This window comes from Eurypyga helias, unplaced genomic scaffold, assembly GCF_000690775.1.
Source record: "Eurypyga helias isolate BGI_N326 unplaced genomic scaffold, ASM69077v1 scaffold9798, whole genome shotgun sequence".
NCBI classification, from domain to species: Eukaryota; Metazoa; Chordata; class Aves; order Eurypygiformes; family Eurypygidae; genus Eurypyga; species Eurypyga helias.
In genome coordinates, this window is record NW_010267536.1 from 15,091 (window position 1) to 33,944 (window position 18,854).

Here is an 18,854-nt window from a genome sequence, read left to right on the forward strand (position 1 = left end):
TATTAAAGAATATCACACCTTGTAGTTAAAAAAAGAATCCATCTCAAGATTAGGGCAAAGGTACGAGGCAAAAAATATGACATCTGCTTTAGTTGCCCAACATAATTCCAAGGAAAATCCAGTTATCAGTAGGTTTCTTCATAATAATTCTCACTCTAATTGAGAGCACAGGCATCAAAGTTTTTCAAAGGGTAAAGCAGATAAGCATATAAAAGTGAATTTTGTTCTCTAACAAGGCAGGAGTGAAATGTAGCTGTGATACAAAACTACAATGAGGATCCCATAGAGAGAACTCACCAGGGGAGCAGGTCTTGCCATCAGATTGCAGGTTGATCCCAGTCGGGCAGGTACAGCTGTAACCTTTTGGAAGAGGTGCCAAAAGGCACAGGTGACTGCAGCCTCCATTGTTAACTTCACACACTGTACGTACTACAGGAAAGAGGATGAGAAATCCATAAGCCAGTAGCACAGGCACGAAAAAGGGGTGCAACAGCTATAGAAATGCATTCTAGAATGCCCTTAAATACCAAGCCGAGAGTTACTCTCATGCTCTCACATTCCACCCAGAGACTTAAGGCATTGAGGGCTGACAGATCAGTCAGCTCCTGGCAGGAGAGCTGTGCCACGTACCAGAGCCTGAGCAAGCTCTCAGCTCAGTGTGGCTTGGGGCGAGCTCTGTACCTGGTGGCCTGTGCCGGTGGAAAACATGAATATCCATAAGATTCTCCAGATTGTCCTGCAGCGTTTCCCGAGCCTGCCCAGTCCTTCTATCTGCGCTCTGGATGCTTTTGGCCTGCCAGTCTGTCCAGTAGATTCTCTCGCCATAAAGAGTAAGTCCAAAGGGGTGAGGCAGATTGCTCCCAATCAGCACCTGGTCAGATTACCCCCAGCCCCCCCAAAAAACATTACTAAGAAGTCACTAAGGGGAAGAGGCTTGCCTTGCCTCCTCTCAACATCATAATGCACAGTCACAGGAAAAGGAGAGTGATGGGGCAATGTTAGCCCTCAAAATGAGGTTCCCTCACACAGAGTTTACAACTTAAAGGGAGCTCTTCTCTCCCAGTGAAAGCTGCTTAGCACGTCTTGATTTGGAGATTTCACTTTCAACTGGAAAGAGAGGCAGGGGCCATCAGCACTCTGTGCTCTAGGACTTACATCTCAGGCTCCCAGACTCCCTCCTCAAAGGTGGCTTCCTTACCTTCCTGTTGCTTCCATCCAGACTGGCATACTCAATGGTCTTCATGCCTGCATCTGCCCAGTACAAGCGCTGTGACTCATAGTCAATGGCCAAGCCATTGGGCCACGTCAGGTTGGAGGAAATGATCACCAAGCGGTTTGAGGCATCCATACCAGCACGCTCAATTTTTGGGTTGGCTCCCCAGTCAGTCCAGTACATGAACCTGAACACAAACCCAGACAGAAGTGAATGCCCGCGCTCCTTCACTGCCACTACAGCCCCAGAGAAGGAAGGGAGCCTGGTGCCTTCAGGCCCCAGCAGGAAGCAGCATTAGACTAATAGTATTCATGTCCAGACGTGGGTTCTGTAATGTAATACACCTAAGATCAAACTCAAATTTATATACTTCCTGTTGTCCATGTGCTGGCCTAATCATGGTGTGGAGGAGAAAAATTCAAGATAACAGTTCAAGGTCTAAAAATCAACCAATTATTTACGAGTCTCCACCATTGTCCCTTTATATACTTCCTGCATTGGTCTTCCAGTAATCCACTCAAGAGAAGAATAGTAGCCTTTTATTCAAGGCCTTCAATGCTTCTAAAGCAATGGCTGGCAAGCTTTTTCCTATCCACCCTAACCCCAGCTATACAAGGTCTTATGATTCAGAAGTAAAATCCATTACTGAAAACATATGTTTGTGTCACTCAACTTGGGTTCGCTTTCCATGGCACAGTAGATCCCTCAATACTCTGACAAAGCGCTTTGAAGCCAAAAGGCCACTATTGTTACAACTTGCTTGAGATCAGCAGTAATTTGCCTGAAGAGATCCTTTTGAATGAACTCTGGTTGATAAGCAGACAGCTTAAATACCAATTCAGTATCAATGTGAAATAAATAGAAAATATCTACATGGCCTCATTCTCAACATTTTTTGTACCACATTTAATTACTCCGTCCCCAGGGTAAACAAATGAAAACATCGGTCAGCTCCTGCAAACTCTACAGCACAACAGGCAATTATCCCTGCTTATCTTGTTTCACTAGCATCCAAAAATCAGGTCTCTAATTTCAGTCTTTGGCAGGATGTAGACCAATAGCACCAAAGACAATTGCTGAAAAACAGAGAACTTGAACATCTTTAGACATGCAAGAATTGCCATGTCATCCCAGAAAAAAGAATCTCTCACCCTCCAACAGGGTCCACCACGATATCTCTAGGTCTGTCTAGGTTCTCCCAGATTAGAACAGTTCTCATGGTCCCATCTGTGTTGGAGACCTCTATCCGATCTGTTCCTACATAAGTCAAGAGACAGAATGAGAGAGAGATTAGAGGCCTCTGGAATGGCAAGAGCTAAGGCAAAAAACATCCATAGAACAATGCATTCTTCCCCTCCATCTGTCACTGTGCAAGTCCTGTGTGAATGTGAACCTGCTCTTTCCTGAGCCCCCCAGGTATCTACACAGGTATGAGCAAACATCTAGAAAAGAATCACCTTCCTTACATCTCTCTGCACTATGATTCTCCAGCAGGGTATATCCTCCAAACACCATCTGCTATTCCGCAAAATATACTGTTGGAAGATGTTTAAAAACATACACTCACAAACTCTGCAGCAAGACAACAGTGGGGCTTGACTTCTACCATAAACCTCTTTACAGAATTAGTACTGGGGATACTGCAAAGAGAATTAAACTAAGGATTCCACCTCAACTCCCACTTTGTTAGAAACAGGCAAGATGAAACTCTGCTTTTTGCTAGAAACAGACAAATTTGGAATGAGACAGAACTACCCAGCTGGTTTTCAGTCTTCATGATTGATTAGGAAGACAGAAGCCTAGGTAAAGCAGAGGATCCCAGTACCTGCGTCAGTCCAGTAAAGCTTGTTGGTGACCCAGTCAATTGCCAGTCCAGCCGGACTTTCCAGGCTGGTGTCCACCACAACCTAAGTAAAAACAAAAAAGAAAAAAATTTAGTGAGATTAGCCCTTGGAGAAAAAGCACATGCCCAGTGCACTACCCACAACATTAGCTTTTAAAAGGCAAAGCCCAAGCAGAGCAATGCCATATGAGAGTGTGCATTGAGCACTTTTACAAGTTCAAATAAGTCTTACATTTGGGGAAAACTCTATTTTTCATGTCTGCTCAAACTGCAACTCCAAATTTTGAACCCTGTTCCCCTCGTGACAACATTGGCCTAAGGGATTGTGGAAAAAGCACTCCCAAGGAGTGTGGGTCTTGTTGCAAATGTAATACATAACAGAGGATTTAATACTTCTTCCCCTCAGATTTTAGAGCTACAACAAAGGAATTGACACAGCCTACAAATAAACATGCTTTGTGTCCCAATTCAAGGTTTTCCATACAAGCTGGAATGTATACCAAACTTGTGTGTGAAGTGTTTGGTGACCTCAGATCTCTTCCGAGCCAGAACTAGGCAAACTAATGAATAACAAATCCAGCATGAACTGCAGCCTCTCGGAAGGGACAGTGTAACCCAGTGGCTTCAGATCTCATGCTCAAGGAGCCTCCAGACTAGACGATGTCCACACATAGCAAACACTGTACCTCCTGGCTCGATCCATCCCATTTTGCTCGGCTGATTGAGTCGGTGCTAACATCTGTCCAGTAGACATAGTCATCCTTTGAGTCCCAGTCTAGAGCCACTGCGCTGCGAACATCAGCAAGGGGGATGACATCATCTGACAGGTCATCTGTGTCAAAGCTGATCCGACGGATGTCCATCCTTCGGGCAAAAAGCAGGAACTTGTCAAGACCTGATCAAAGGTCGAAAGGTCTTCTTTTAATTTCTCTAAGTTCAACAACACAGTGATAGACACAGACAATTCCCTGCTATATCCAACCTTAACCATTTACATCATCTCTCACTGGCATCTCTCACTGGCCCAGGATTTTATTGGTAGCAAAATATGATGGGGGACTGGGGGGGGTGGGTAGGTAGGGGGGAACAGAGTAGTAAGGAGCTGTTTCCTAAGAGGTAACCTATGCTGAGGGAACAATGTCAACCATATTCTTCAAAGAATGCCACAGACCTCCCTCCAAACCAAATAGCTATGCCACCTCTTGCGAATCTAGGAGGCAGTTAGTGTACTTCTTCCCCATGGTTGCAAAACAAGAGAAACTGTGGCAATCAAGTGGACTGAATTTCTTGTTCATCACTGACACAGCTCCTATGGGAGCTTTACGGAAATAATCATCTGTGACAGGTAGCATGGCACCAATAGCAGCCCTGAAACACAAACCTAGTGATGGAACTTCTCTGCATCCCCACCCATCAAGCCCAGTGAAGGCAATGGGAATACAGAACAGGGGAATGCATCCAAAAGGGTGAGGCATCCTCTGGCACTTTAGCGCCACTAACTCACATCTATCCAGCTGCATCTCCTTGCAAGCAACTGCCGCTTACTCCCACTGCCAACCCTCTGCCACCCACTGAACATCTGAGCGTGCAGGCCGTAGTCCCACCTCACTTACTCTGGGCGCAGGCATGGCTGCTGGTCTTGCGGAAGCCCGTGGGGCAAGCACAGGTGTAATCCTTGCTACTCGGCAGGCAGAGGTGAGTACAGCCCCCATTGTTGGCCCCACAACGGTTTCTCCCTGCTCAAGTAGCCAAAGACAAAAACAACCACGCATAAAGCAAAGAGTAAAGAAAAGAGGAAAAACACCAGTCCAGGTGTCAAGAGCCATATGGGTAAGATAACTTGTCTACCCAGAAGTCAATCGAGAATAAGGAAATGCATAAACTAAAGCACTAACTCATAGAATCATAGAATGGTTTGGGTTGGAAGGGACCTTAAAGATCATCTAGTTCCAACCCCCCTGCCATGGGCAGGGACACCTTCCACTAGACCAGGTTGCTCAAAGCCACATCCAGCCTGGCCTTGAAGACATCCAGGGAGGGGGCATCCACAACATCTCTGGGGAACCTGTTCCAGTGCCTCACCACCCTCCCTGTGAAGAATTTCTTCCTGACATCTAATCTAAACCTCCCTGATTTCAATTTATACCCATTACCCCTTGTCCTATCACTACAGGCTCTTGTAAAAAGTCCTCTCCCAGTACCCTTGTAGGCCCCCTTCAGATACTGGAAAGCTGCAATGAGGTCTCCTCGGAGCCTCCTCTTCTCCAGGCTGAACAAGTCCAGTTCTCGCAGCCTTTCGTCATAGCAGAGGTGCTCCTATTACAACTCCATTTGTAATGCTCAATTTTAAAATAAAATAAGGGAGGTGTCAGCTATTACTATGGTCCACTTAGGATTTTTCCCCCCTCCCAAAACAGCTCTTGCATAAACAAGCCACAAGCATTTCTTCCTGAGCAGCCTGCATTCCCAAGTGTCAGCAGGGGGAGCTGCGGGAACACCTAAACACCGGGTTACCGGGGCTGAGGGGACCTCAGCTGAACTGCCGGACCGAGCACGTGCTGCAGCAGCTCTGGACCGAGGTGGTGGATGTGCTGAATACTCTGGATTCAGGCTTGCCATCTCCCTGCTCTCCAGGGCGGGTGGCAGCAGGTCTTCCAGTGGCTCAAATAGGTCTCTACCCCCTCCAGTTACCTGCTGGCTGGCGCTGAGGATGCAGCGTGTGGATGTCCATAGGGAAGTGGAGTTTGTTGCGGATGATCTCCTGGTTCTTGCCTGTGAATTTGTTGGCACTGTTGATGCTCTTGGTGTGCCAGTCTGTCCAGTACAAACTGTCCTCAAACACAGTGATAGCAAATGGGTGCGGGAGGCCTGTAACAGATATCCAATAAATATCAGGCCCAACAGGGCTCAGGCTAGCGTGGAGACAAGGGAAAGCTCTTTCCACTGCCCCTTATGCCTTACCACAGTCAACCTGCTCAAATCCACCTTACGCTAATATAACAGACTACTCCTCCCTCCCGTCCACTGAGGCAAACCCCACCCCTCAGGAAGAGCAGAATTCATCCCACGGTGAAAGAACAGGAGACAAGCACAGAAGCAGGAGCCAGTGGCTTTAAAACTCAGCACTGTGCTACTCTCTTTTCCTTACTGCAGGGAGCACTCCCCATTACTTACTGTAGCCCTGTTACTTACCTTGGCTAATAACAGCCTTCCTATTTCGCCCATCGAGGTCAGCCCTCTCGATGACATGATGTTTGGCATCCACCCAGTACATTCGATGTCCTGCATAGTCAATGGTCAGTCCATTGGGCCAGAAGAGGTGTGTATCCGCAATGATGCGCCGATTAGAGCCATCCATGTTGGAATACTCAATGCGGGGAGTGTTGCCCCAGTCGGTCCAGTAGATAGTGCTGGCAGAGGCAGGGAGAGACAGGCTAGAAAACTCAAGTCCCACATACTGCACCCAGCATCATGCCCTACCAGGGCAAAACAATATCACTTGTGTGACCCTGAGCATGAGACTTGGTCACAGCCATGGAAATGACGGCCAACAAGGTAACACCCAGTGCTTTCAGGCTGGAGAGACCTGAAGGGCCCAGAATAGGATTAAGGCTCTGAAGGCTCCCAGAGTCACCAGGTTCCCCAGACTGGCAGTACCAAATGAAGGCTGGAGCACAGAGGCAGCCTTTGTGATCAAGGATGGGGTTTTCAATGTTCACATGGAAGCAGTTGCATGGAGGGCTCACTGGGGTCCTAAGTTTTCACTCACCCCTCCATAGGATGCAGAGCAATTGCTCGGGGCTTCTCCAGGTTCTGCCACAAAAGCACTTTCCTGTGAGTGCCATCCAAGTTTGCTACTTCAATTCGAGATGTCCCAGAGTCTGTCCAGTATAATTTGTCATGGATCCAGTCAATAGCAAGTCCACCTATCTCCAGGGGAGAATTAAGCACAGAATGAAACCAGGTGCAGGATCTACTCAGAAAAATAGTTGCCTTTCCCTCTTGGCCTCAAAAGAGGCCCAATTCAGTCCTCCTGTCTCACACCCATTCCATCCAACCCATCCCCTTGGTCAGGGAGACACATTCCATTCTGAATGCTGGGTATCCACTTTCCTCCACTTGTCCATCCCTATTCTCACACCATGGTCAGCCCCCAGGCTTTTGGCTTTCTTGCGGTGACGCACCTGGACTCTCCAGCCCTGTGGAAACCACCTCTTCCACATTGCTGCCATTCAGATTGGCCCTCATGATGCGGTCAAGAGTGACATCAGACCAAAACACCAGCTCCTTGCTGTGGTGGAAGTCAAGGGCAATGGCATTTTCCAGGTTGTTCAGAAGCAGCGTATACTCTGAGCGATGAGGCAACACTTGTCGGATATCAATTCGGTTGGCAAAGAGCAGCACTGGCTCTGGTCCTGAGAATATAAGGGAAGACAGCATTAGAGTACTCTGGCAGGGTCCTGCCTACCATTCCTTCTGCACCAAGTCCCAGAACATAGTTTCGCGGTACTGGTAGCGAGAAATCAACTCCCAAGTGCAAAACATTTCACAGCGCTGTTGTCACATGCTCAATACACAATCCTAACTCAAAGATGAGCAGTTTTAAACCTTTTGGCAAACACGCACTCAGCAAGAAGTGATCATTCCAGGTCTCACCTAAGCTGGCCTCACCTCAGCCTCTGAAACCATACCACTAGGGAGCTGGACTACAGTTTCCTTTTCCTATATCCACCTTCTAGCCATACAAACACACACGCTCTACCACATCTTCTACCACAGACAAGATACAGTTAAAATCTCTCTTGGCCAGATATAAACTCAGCAGACACAGAGGAAAAGAAAAAGAAAAGAAAGAAAAAACCCCAAACAAACAAACAAATCCCACACTATTAACATTCTTTATGGATTTCATTAGAGGAATTCCTAATGAAATCTTAATTGTTTAAATGGAATTTCTAATTCCTCAGCTCCTGCATTAGAAGAGTTGAGGAATACAGTTGAATTAAGTGTGCAGATGCCCATAAAAAACAGATGTCCATACAGAAGCCACTGACAGCATTCAGGACTGGGACCAGCATCAAGGGTCAAACCACAAGGAGGTGTGATACAACCTCGCTGCCTTAAAGGTTAAGACACTTCCCAAACAGAGAAAGAAGCAGGATGCTGTTTTTGTCCTAAGGTCTGGGTCACCAGGAATGACCAGGTACTAGGAAAAGAAGGCAAGGTCTGTCCTCCTGGCAGGGGATGGAAACAGTGAAGTATTTCTCTACGGTCAAAATCACACGTAATTTTCAAAGGCATTCACCAACAACCTGGGCTTATCTAATACAAATCCAGGTACTTCCTTTTCCTCACATTGGCTTGGTGAACAGCATAATCCTGCCAACGAAGCATTAGAGACAAAATTATGAGAACAGGACCAAACACATACACATCAGGATAAGGTTGAACTCCTCTTTACCTAGAGCTTTGCAGCTACGTTTGTCAGGTCGCAGCTCGTAGCCTTGCTCACACCAGCATTGGAAGCCTCCTTCACTGTTGGTGCAGCCTTGGCTGCAGTAACCTTCCTCAGCACATTCATTCACATCTGCACGTTACAGACAAAGGGAGAAAGTTACCATCAGATCATCAACAAGCCAGGCAATCTCACAGACAGCTTCCTTCTGCCTTCGTGCTCTGATTCACACCCTATCATAGCCATCAACCTCAGGCACATCAAAGCAGCAGGGAGGAGGCTACCACTCCAAAAACCTACCTTGACACAATCGGCCATCTTCCAGGAGCCGGTAACCTGTGTGGCAGGTGCACTGCACCATCCCTCGTACCATCTGGCACTTCTGAGCACAGCCACCATTGTTGACATTGCAGTTCTCCTCCCCTGTTCGGGGACCTGCAAAAGGGACACGTGAAGACAACTGAGCTGAAACCACCAGGCAGCTGCTTGTGTCCTCAGCTGTTACGCAGCAGTCGCCCTTCAGAACAGGCTGAGCAAGAGGGGGAGGACATAAGTTGTGCTGGAAGCTGCCTCTTCGCAGTCAGAACACTCCTCTGCAGGCCACAACTAAAGGGAATGACAAAGCTCAGAATAATATGCTCTTTGGATTCACTATCTCTGCCGACAAACTTTGTTACCTGAGATAATTATCTTCTCCCCATAATTCCTTGTCTGCCATATGTAATTGGCAAAACCACCAAGACCTTTTTCCTCAGTCTTCAATTCTCTCCCATTATTACAGCCTAGGCCTTCTTCCTTACACACATCCTTCAGCAACACCAAACAGACTCCCATGCATTACAGTGACTCCATTTATGTTTAAGACTGAAGTTGGAGGACTCACGGCAGTTCTGATGCGGGCTCTCATCACTGCCGTCTCCACAATCATTGGCTCCATTGCACAGCTTTCTCTGGCCAATACAACGCCCATTCCCACACAGGAACTGGTCTGGGGCACACTGAGGGGTCCCTGCAATAGAAGAAGGGGAAAGTCAGCACACTACGGCTTACTGATGGAACAACAGTCACGGTGAAGAGAAGGATACTCTAAGATTTGTTACAAACTGCAGTTATGAGCACAAATCCATGACTTCCTCTTTCCTTGAATTCAGTCCATCCGGCACTCCTTACTGCTCCACATACCTTTATGCTGATTTGGAGGCCTATGAACCCTCCTGCAGACTCAGTCCAGTGTTGCTTTATTGGAAAGTTCAGCTATTTAGTTTATCTCAGAATGACTGGAAGGCCCTGGCTTAGTTCCCTCTGGTTCCATATTCCACAACCCTACTCAGCATGTGCAAGAGAGGAGTCAGTTCCTTACTTTAATCATCTGATATGTCACCCCAGCATAGCTATGGATCTTAAACTTACTTAGGAATGAGCATCTTGTCCAGCCCTAACTGCACTCTGACAGACTTGGAGTGAGATTTACATGCATCCTTGAAATCTGAGCTCAGGCAACAGGATTTCACACGAGCTACACGCTTCAACTTCTGCTGTTGGCAGGGAGACTCTACAGAATTCTTGTAAGTAAAGTAATACTGTTTGTAGGGACTTTGCCAATCTGATTGTTTCTTCAGCAGTAACTGCCCTGTCCTGTTGCCTTTTATTTCTTGTACCTCTTAAACTGACTTGGTTAACCGTTTCCAAATCATCACCCTCTGATAATCCTAGGAAGACAACAGGACAATACAGTTATCAGCAAAGAAACAATGCCATTGGCAGACTGCCTGCAAGCAGCATGGAAAAGTGTAGTTGGGAGATTAACAACAAGCACAAATAAGAACTAACAGACACACCAACCGGGAACATAAAACCAAATCACATGCAGATTCACTTTTCAGAGCACAGGAATGCGTTATATGAAGGGTTCGGAAACTTGGACTGCATTTGTCACATTGAACATAAAGATCCTTACATCAGCTGATCTCTTAGTATTCTAAGAATCTCTCTCTATGGCCAATAAAAACCTAATTCTGCTCTAATTCCAAGAGGTGCCAAGAGGTGACACAGGATTTTAACTCTTGCTCAGACATTGAGACAGCATACTATTTTGCTTAGATGAACCAGCCCACTTTCTGTTTGGAAGCCCCGAGTTAATTTTTACCTGCTGACTATCACCACAGACCTAATGCAGAACGGCACAATGAACCTCACAGTAACAGCAGCTGTAGCTCAACCACCTTGGGTTTGGTTTGAGAAAGAAAGGTTCCAGTGGCTCTGGAAATCTGACTTGGCTTCTGGGTGGCAATTGTTCTTTCAGTACCTCTGAAAAGCTTCGTTATCAGGATGAGGAAACAGGGTTACCAGCCTGTCTAAGTACAAATGGTTTTTCCAGGATAACCACCATCTCCTGCACACTAGTGCTCATGACAGCTCACCAGTCTAGAGTGTGCCTCTGCAGGTTCTCTGAGCTCAGCTGTCCTTGCAGAATACCCACTATCCCCTCCTCAACAAGACGTACAGTTTCACAAATCCCTTCTGTCACCCCTAACACCACTGTTTAAAATACATTGATCCAGAAGGGTCAGTATGCAGAGCTGGGCTCCAACCACTGCGACGAATTCATGGACCAATACACACTGTTCCTCAACAAGGCCTACAGAAATCCTTCAGGATTTACAGAAAACAAAAGATTCTAAATGTTTTTGACTCCTACCATAACAATAGGGTCTGTTGAAACCCTCCTCTTCTCCATAACCACTATTATATCAAAGAATTGCTATATGTGAAATGATTACTAGAAGGAGAGAAAGAGACTCCTGAGCAAACATCCAAGGGGGAAATTGCCACCCTTAACCTCCAAAACCTTCACTGCCACAAAAAGTCTTGTTCGATCTCACTCCCTGCTAGAACTCCTTGGCGATCTCACAAGGCAACATGAAAGCTATCCAGAACTATTGAGAAGGCATGAGTTAGACATAGTCCATTTGTCAAAGGTAGCCACTTTGCACACTAATAATGTTTCCAAGTCTGAATGGAATTGTCTCAGAGCTCTGTGGTAATTCATAGTGTAGGGACAGGATACAAAGATACAGGGATCTGCTATCTGACCAGAAAACACCATCACTTAAGTTAGTTTAAGCACACAGATCTGCACCTGTTTGCAAGCATATAAGATAGCCTATAGGTCCCATTCTTTCAGAAGGACAGAAACTCTAGGCTGAACTCAGTGAAGCAATCCAAAAGAGACTTCACTACCTACTACCTGCAGGATAGAAACGTTAGCTATGAACAGCAAGGCAGCAGGCCAAACCTGTGTTCTCACAGTTCTCCTCATCACTGTTGTCAGAGCAGTCGTCTTCCCCATCACAGCGCCAGGACAGACGGACACAGCGCCCTGATTTACAGCGGAACTGGTCAGCTGTGCACATAGATGTAGCTGAGGGACCAAAAAAAAAACCACATTAGATGAGCAAGAAGTATCAGAAGAGACAATTCCAATGCAAACACTCCCAATCTCTCTTTTGCATCTGCAAAAACTGAATGCTTCCAGCAGTTCCCCGCACTCACTGCAGTTCCTCTCATCTGACTGGTCATCACAGTCGAAGTCTCCATCACACCTCCAGCCAGCGTTAATGCACAAGCCACTGTTGCACATGAACTCTCCAGAGCGACAAGGCTGGTGAGATGCTGCAAAGATGGTAAAGAGTATGAAGAGCAAACTCAGACCAACGTAACATCCCCAAAGACCTTCAGCACCACCCTTAAGCTCCACCATTGTGGAACTTTGTCTTGAACAGCCTTCTGGAAACTGCTTTAATTCCTGTACGCAGAAGCATGCTGACTACACAGTTCCCTTCACTATTCTCACTTTCCTGAATTAAAAAAAAAATATCATGAAAGCGCCAGCTTATGTGTGAACAATTAGATTGCTGTCTACACTGCAACCCCTCTCCAGCCAATGCAAAATCCACTTAGGGTTGCAACTCAGATGCCTGGACTAATATATCACCCTGCACTAACTTACAGCAGTCAGATTCATCAGACCAGTCCCCACAGTCATCGTCGCCATCACAGTGGTAGATGTCCAAGATGCAGCGTCCGTATGCACACTGGAACTCCTCCAAGCTGCAGGTGGCAGCTGGAACATCTGATGCTAACAAAGGAATCAAAGAAAAAAAAAATGCCTGAGGTGACAGGGCACAACCCAGTCGATTCAACCTTCTCAGTCTGGTAATGGACTAGCAAGTGGTAATTACTAGCCATTGCTGCATAGCTCTGCATGACTTGTATTACTGAGGAGAACTTGAATGCTGTTTGTGCTTCACTGAGGGGCAGGTTAAGTCTAGATATAAAGACACCCATGCAGACAATCCGTTAAAAATATTTTTTTTTTTAAATTACACAGGATATTAGGCTATAAACACAAGCTTTTCAAGAGCCGTTAAGTTCCAGAGAAGGAAATAGCTATGAAGAAGGAAGGATTGATGGGAAAGTAACAAAAAGGATCCAAGAGTGTCAATTTCCTTCTTATGCTGGAGATACTATATACTAGTGCCCTCCAGAAAGTATTCAATTTGTTTATTAGACCTGAAAAAGGTAGATACAAAACCAGATGGAAAAGTAAAGATACTCTTTGGGGTAGCTCTACATTAAGGACTGAGGCATGTCAATTCAATGTTAAAGAATGGAATGATTCCCTTAAAATTTAAACAAAAATAAGCATTTGAAGACCAAGGGAAGCAAGCAAGCAGCAAAGTGCCTAGATCTGCACCTGACCTTTGAGGATTTCCCCCCTCCCTTTCTTCTCAAGCTGTCGCTAAACAAACTGCCTTATCAGTAAGGAGCACTGCCAGACAGATGACCCTGGGCAAACCTCAACAAACTAAGTCAAGAATTTGACCACTGACAAGAATTTGCCCAGTGTTCTCTGTTCAACAGTACACTACGTGGGAAGGGATGAAAAATGTTGTTGAGTCCCACACAACAGAATCTGATACCTCTTCTCATACTGTCCAGTGAATGAACTGCATTTTTCAGGCATATGAGTCTTCCAACTCAGGAGTTCTGAAAATAAATCCATTAAACAACAGGGAAGAGAAAGACTGACAGTCTGGGAAATGCTCCTGCAGCTACACCATGCAGCTACACCTGCCTCTCCAACCTGAAGTAGCGGGCACGGCCTGCAGGTATGCAGTAAGTGTTCAGTGAGTATCCAGTGGCTGGATACTGAAATGGGTGTTAACGTGTGGAGCCTGAAAGGAGTGTTTGGATCTCCTTGAGGAAAAAACGAGTCAGTGACTTAAATTCTCATGTAGTGTGATTTAATTCTAACACACACCTGCCCAAAAGAAACACACACAGCAACAAAAGAAAACCCCAAACAACCACCCCACACAAAAACATATAACGTAGTCCCACCTTGTCCTAGTTGAATGACAAGCAGGATTGGAGATAAGGAAAAGATGACAACCACATGGAGGAAGATAAGAGAAAGGGAGGTAGCCAAATTGAGCTTCATAGTGAGTGTTGTGGTTTAACCCCAGTCAGCAACTAAGCACCACACAGCTGCTCATTACTTAAAATGCCTTATAGAGACAACTGTCACTCAGGACTGGAGAAGCATTCCAGCTCAGAGAAGCAGGGGCACCAGTTTTGGGGTCCCTTCACTCCTGCAGGAGGCAAGGTTGAAACATCTCCCTTCCCGAGGGCCTATTCATGGCCTGCGGGGAAGTGAGAAAAGGAGAGGGGGAAAGGAGAGGGGAAGAAGGGACCTTCCTCTCAGAGCCCTTTCCTGGCTTAGAAATGTTTGCAACCCCTGGCTCCTTGCCAACTCTCATTATCTGGAGAGATAAAAGACAACTCCCCCATGCATCCACTCCCCCTGCCCTTCAGGAGCTGGCGGCCCTGATCCCCCTCCCAGAGCCTTTTGAAGTTTCCTGCTATCTAGAACAAATTCTGCAAAATGCCTTTGAAAGCAGCATGGGGGAAGGGACCACTGCAACTTCCACAGACACCGACGCTCACAGACACAGGAGAGAGGCAGTGGGGGTTAGGAAGGGACATAATAGGCTCCTGTCCCACTTGCTGCAAGCCTATGAAGGTGGAGGAGAAAACAACTGTTGTGGGCTCTCACAGCCCTCCCTTCTCCATCAGTCACATCAGCTGCCAGCTAACTTGTCCTACCACCCCTTTTCAGACACCATCCTGCATAAAGCATCCAAGAGAAGAAAAGGATGGCCAGGCAGCAAGCAGACCCTGCAGTGTGCCGGCTGGGGACGTGCAGTCCCTGACGATGCTGTCAGTGGGGAGAGCCTCCCTTGAAATTGCAGGCAGAAATCAGACAAGAGGAAAAAGAAGGGAATAGTTTTCTCTCCTGCCCCCCACCACCTTCCACCTCCTACAGTTTTATATAGAGCTGTATTCAGTAAAGCATAAGCCTCCTGCTCTGACTCAAGGTCACACAGCCATGGGAAGGAGCAGAGAAGCAGCCAGGCACAGACAAAGTATGCCTGTGAGGTAGCACTAGAGATATACCATTCTCTTGTGCCCTTTGGGGTAGGCAACAGAAGGCAGCATAGTTGCCAGTACAGGCAAGACTAACTTGTTTTTGATCTCTGCCGCAGAAAATGTGCCAAACCCCAAGACAGGAGCAGGTCCAAAGGGCTATTTCCTGTGGTTACAAAGCAATGAGAGCACTTACGGCAATTCTCTTCATCTGAGCCATCCTTGCAGTCTGTGTCACCATCACAGAACCAGTGCTCAGCTATGCAGCTACCGTCACTACAACGAAACTCCTTCTCCGAGCACTTTCTCATATCTGCAGAGACAGCAATGCAAACAAAGGCTTGGCTTTTCTCAGAGTACCCAGGATACAACCGCACCATGCTCCTGAAGCTCCTAGGGCACCCACAAACAAGATTGCTCATTAAACCATGTCATGCAGTGCCTAAGCAAAACCCTCATTGTTCATCTAACTGACACAGACTGCTGGATTTAAAAGGAATCCACCGGACTTCACAATGGCATGTCAAGGAATAGCAGGTCCCAAGTAATTCTTGCCTGGCAGGTAAGCCACACAGCCTGAGACCCCAAGCAGCCAGCCCTGGGAAGAGAACATCCCACCAGGCTAGCCCAGACAAGCCAGCTGTGAGCCCTTTGTCATGCTCAGGGGATCTTAGAACTGTGGAGGTTGGAGTTTGTGCAACCCCTTCTAAAGGGCTGGCCAGGCAATACTTGCAGGACCACATTACTCACCACACTGCTCATCGCTGTTGTCACCACAGTCATTGTCACCATCACAGTGCCACAGGCTGCGGATGCAGTATCCATTCTGACATGAGAACTCGTCTTCTTCACACTCTCGTGGAGCTGCAGGGACACAATGGAGATCAGGTGAAGGCAAGGCAAGATTTTCTTTGCAGAACACCAAGTCTATGACATATTACAAATCAAGCAACACCATCCTCTATGGACACCACAATGTTGGAGAGCTCATTTCCCTTCCCCTAACACCACCAGGGGGGCCACTATGAGATTTCCTGTGTCTCTCTCCAACTCTATCCACAAGTCAATAGTACAGCAGGCTCTAAAACTTGAGAATACGGGTTGGAGGAAGTACCCAAAAGAGAGAGATGGAGCACCCACCCTATGCTGGTGTTCTAGCACAGCCACAAGAGAACCCTGCACAGAAATATGGCAATCCAGGCCTCTTTATAAAGGAATTAATAGGCCCTGCCAATATCTAACAAGTAATTGCTGGTAGAATTATATCTCCACCTTCTTTTCACAAAAATGCCAAAGCTATCTTCAAAGGAAAGGAAGTATTCATTGAAAAGGGGAAGAGAAAACTTAAACACCTCGGTATTTGCAGACACATTCCACCCTCTTTGCCAATCCTCTAGGGAAGTGAGACTGCAGACCGGTGAGGAAAGGAAACGGACTGCAAAATTAGCATTCAAGGACCTCAATCCAACAGAAACCCTCCTACTGTTATGTGCTAGTCTGAACAGCAGTCTCTGATTCACAGAACTGTGCCTTCCTCCTTTCATTAGTCTCCAAATATTTTGATCACGCCCTACTCCACTGCTGTCTTAGATATGAGGGCATTCCAACATTTTCTGAAAAATACGAGACCAAACAGACACAGACCTATATACCTTTTATTTCATTAAAATCTTTGAACAGACTGGAAAGTTGAGTTTAGTCCTGCAATCCAGAACGTCATACAGGATGTCAACCCCTGAATCTTGCTTCCCAGACCTTTACCCAAAAGGGCAGGCACACATCACATAATCCTAGAATGGTTTGGGTTGGAAGGGACCTTAAAGCCCATCTAGTTCCAACTCCCCTGCCATGGGCAGGGACACCTTCCACCCGACCAGGTTGCTCAAAGCCTCATCCCGCCTGGCCTTGAACACTGCCAGGGATGGGACATCCACAGCTTCTCTGGGCAACCTGTTCCAGTGCCTCGCCACCCTCTCCAGGAAGAACTTCTTCCTGATGTCCAATCTAAATCCCCCCTCTTTCAGTTTAACCCCATTCCCCCTTGTCCTGTCACTACAGACCCTTGTAAAAAGTCCACTCCCAGCTTGTTTCTAGCCCCCTTCAGGTACTGGAAGGTGCTATAAGGTCTCCCCGGAGCCTTCTCTTCTCCAGGCTGAACAAGCCCAACTCGCTCAGCCTGTCCCCATAGCAGAGGGGCTCCCGCCCTCTGAGCATCTTTGTGGCCTCCTCTGGCCTCGCTCCAACCGGTCTATATCCTTCTTATGTTGAGGCCTCCACAGCTGGACACCAGGTCTCACCAGAGCAGAGTATAGGGGGAGAATCCCCTCCCTCGACCTGCTGGCCACACTTCTGATACAGCCCATGATACGGTTGGCTTTCTGGGCTGCCAGCGCACACTGCCGGCTCATGTCCAGCTTTTCATCCACCTGTGCCCCCAAGTCCTTCTCAGGGGCATACTGATCAAAAAGTGAATTCATTTCCACTCAAGTATTGTACACTGAATACTTTACAGCCAAGAGCTTTATTTTTGCATTTCTTGAGATGTGGTTCCTCCACCGGAGCCACTCTGGAGCACCATGCACACAAATTCTGCCGAATTCAAGGGCTGTAGAGCGATGCTTACTAAGCAGCTGCAACCATCTCAACCAGACAGCAAAGCAGTTCTGCTCCTAACTGCAGCCTGATGCCAACCCTAGCAACCAGGGAAGTTTCAGAGAGGCTGAAGTTCCAGTGCTATGTAACATGCTGTTTCTCTGGTACGTGCTGCCAAGTATGGACCTGACCGTTTGTTGTGGAGAAGGAAAACTGTATCCCTGAACACCGTTTGCTAATGGAAGCCAATCACAAGTAATCCTTGTCCTCAACACAGAGGGGAAAGGAGGAGGTTGAACTCCAAAGACTCGGGCAAAATTCCCTCCATTTTAATAGCACAACAGCAGTGGTCACAGCTAGCAGCCTGCCATGGCAGCTTTTTTGAAGATGGTGCCTCACATGGAAGCAGACAGTCAGCTTTCAGGGTAACCAGTCTCTGTGTGGGCAGCATCCCTACGGCACCTCCCTCTCCTGAGGGAGCTCTGTTTGAAGGCAGAGGATGCAGGGACAGCCCGGCACAGCAGACAAGTCAGACAGTGGAACCTGAGGCCACAGGAAGTCAGCCAGACATGCAGTTCAGTAGGATTTGGCAGGGGTTAGGTGTTTCCATGAACAAGGGAGGACACGAAGAGCTCAGCTCAGGGAAGTGCTTCATGGGACATTAACTAGCCAGGCTGCAGGGCATAAATGGTTCTCCAGCTGGATGGAGAAGCATCCCCTCCCCCAAGGTCATGCAGCTGAACAGCAAGCCAGGTGCCAAGGTGGCAGGGCATAGGGACACAGGTACACACACCTCTGTCAGAGGCAGGATATAGCTCATTACAAGCCGAAGGCCTGATTCAGGGGATAAACTCTCACATTCCTGTAATAAAAAGAGCCAACTTTCCCCAGCCATGGCAGGCAGGCACTGCACCCACCCTCTCCCCTCCGAGAGGTGACTTACGGCAGTCCTGTTCATCAGAATCATCCTCACAGTCGTTGTCTCCATCGCAGACCCAGGACCGGCGGATGCACTTCCCGTTGTCACAGTGGAAGTCCAAGGGAGAGCAAGTAGGCAGCACTGCAACAGCAAAGAAACACCTCATGGAGTTGCAGCCAGCTTCCTTCCTGAAAGCGAAGTTCCTTCCCTCCTGAGGGAGGAGGGCTACACCTCTTTGAAACAAAAGACAGTAACAGTTCAAGTCATGAGTAAGAGCTGACCCTCAGATGGGGGCCCAGGGTAGGTCTGTAGCTTGGTAGTCTCCTCTCCCCAGAGAAGCACT

General features: G+C 47.3%; 1 protein-coding gene across 1 annotated transcript in view; it reads right to left on the bottom strand.

The window, feature by feature from the left end:
- LRP4 (low density lipoprotein receptor-related protein 4) overlaps window positions 1-18,652 on the bottom strand; it is a gene marked incomplete at its 5' end in the record, with an annotated part of 30,380 nt that extends 11,728 nt beyond the window's left edge. The window contains 20 exons of the mRNA XM_010157453.1: window positions 298-429; window positions 682-871; window positions 1,199-1,400; window positions 2,365-2,470; window positions 3,039-3,120; window positions 3,743-3,951; window positions 4,670-4,792; window positions 5,748-5,924; window positions 6,249-6,466; window positions 6,826-6,982; window positions 7,241-7,471; window positions 8,518-8,643; window positions 8,812-8,946; window positions 9,395-9,520; window positions 11,807-11,932; window positions 12,064-12,183; window positions 12,521-12,649; window positions 15,197-15,313; window positions 15,751-15,864; window positions 18,536-18,652. Of these exons, the coding sequence (XP_010155755.1) occupies window positions 298-429; window positions 682-871; window positions 1,199-1,400; window positions 2,365-2,470; window positions 3,039-3,120; window positions 3,743-3,951; window positions 4,670-4,792; window positions 5,748-5,924; window positions 6,249-6,466; window positions 6,826-6,982; window positions 7,241-7,471; window positions 8,518-8,643; window positions 8,812-8,946; window positions 9,395-9,520; window positions 11,807-11,932; window positions 12,064-12,183; window positions 12,521-12,649; window positions 15,197-15,313; window positions 15,751-15,864; window positions 18,536-18,652 (2,937 nt within the window). The remainder of the gene's footprint in view (window positions 1-297; window positions 430-681; window positions 872-1,198; window positions 1,401-2,364; window positions 2,471-3,038; window positions 3,121-3,742; window positions 3,952-4,669; window positions 4,793-5,747; window positions 5,925-6,248; window positions 6,467-6,825; window positions 6,983-7,240; window positions 7,472-8,517; window positions 8,644-8,811; window positions 8,947-9,394; window positions 9,521-11,806; window positions 11,933-12,063; window positions 12,184-12,520; window positions 12,650-15,196; window positions 15,314-15,750; window positions 15,865-18,535) is intronic.
- Window positions 18,653-18,854: the final 202 nt, after the last annotated feature.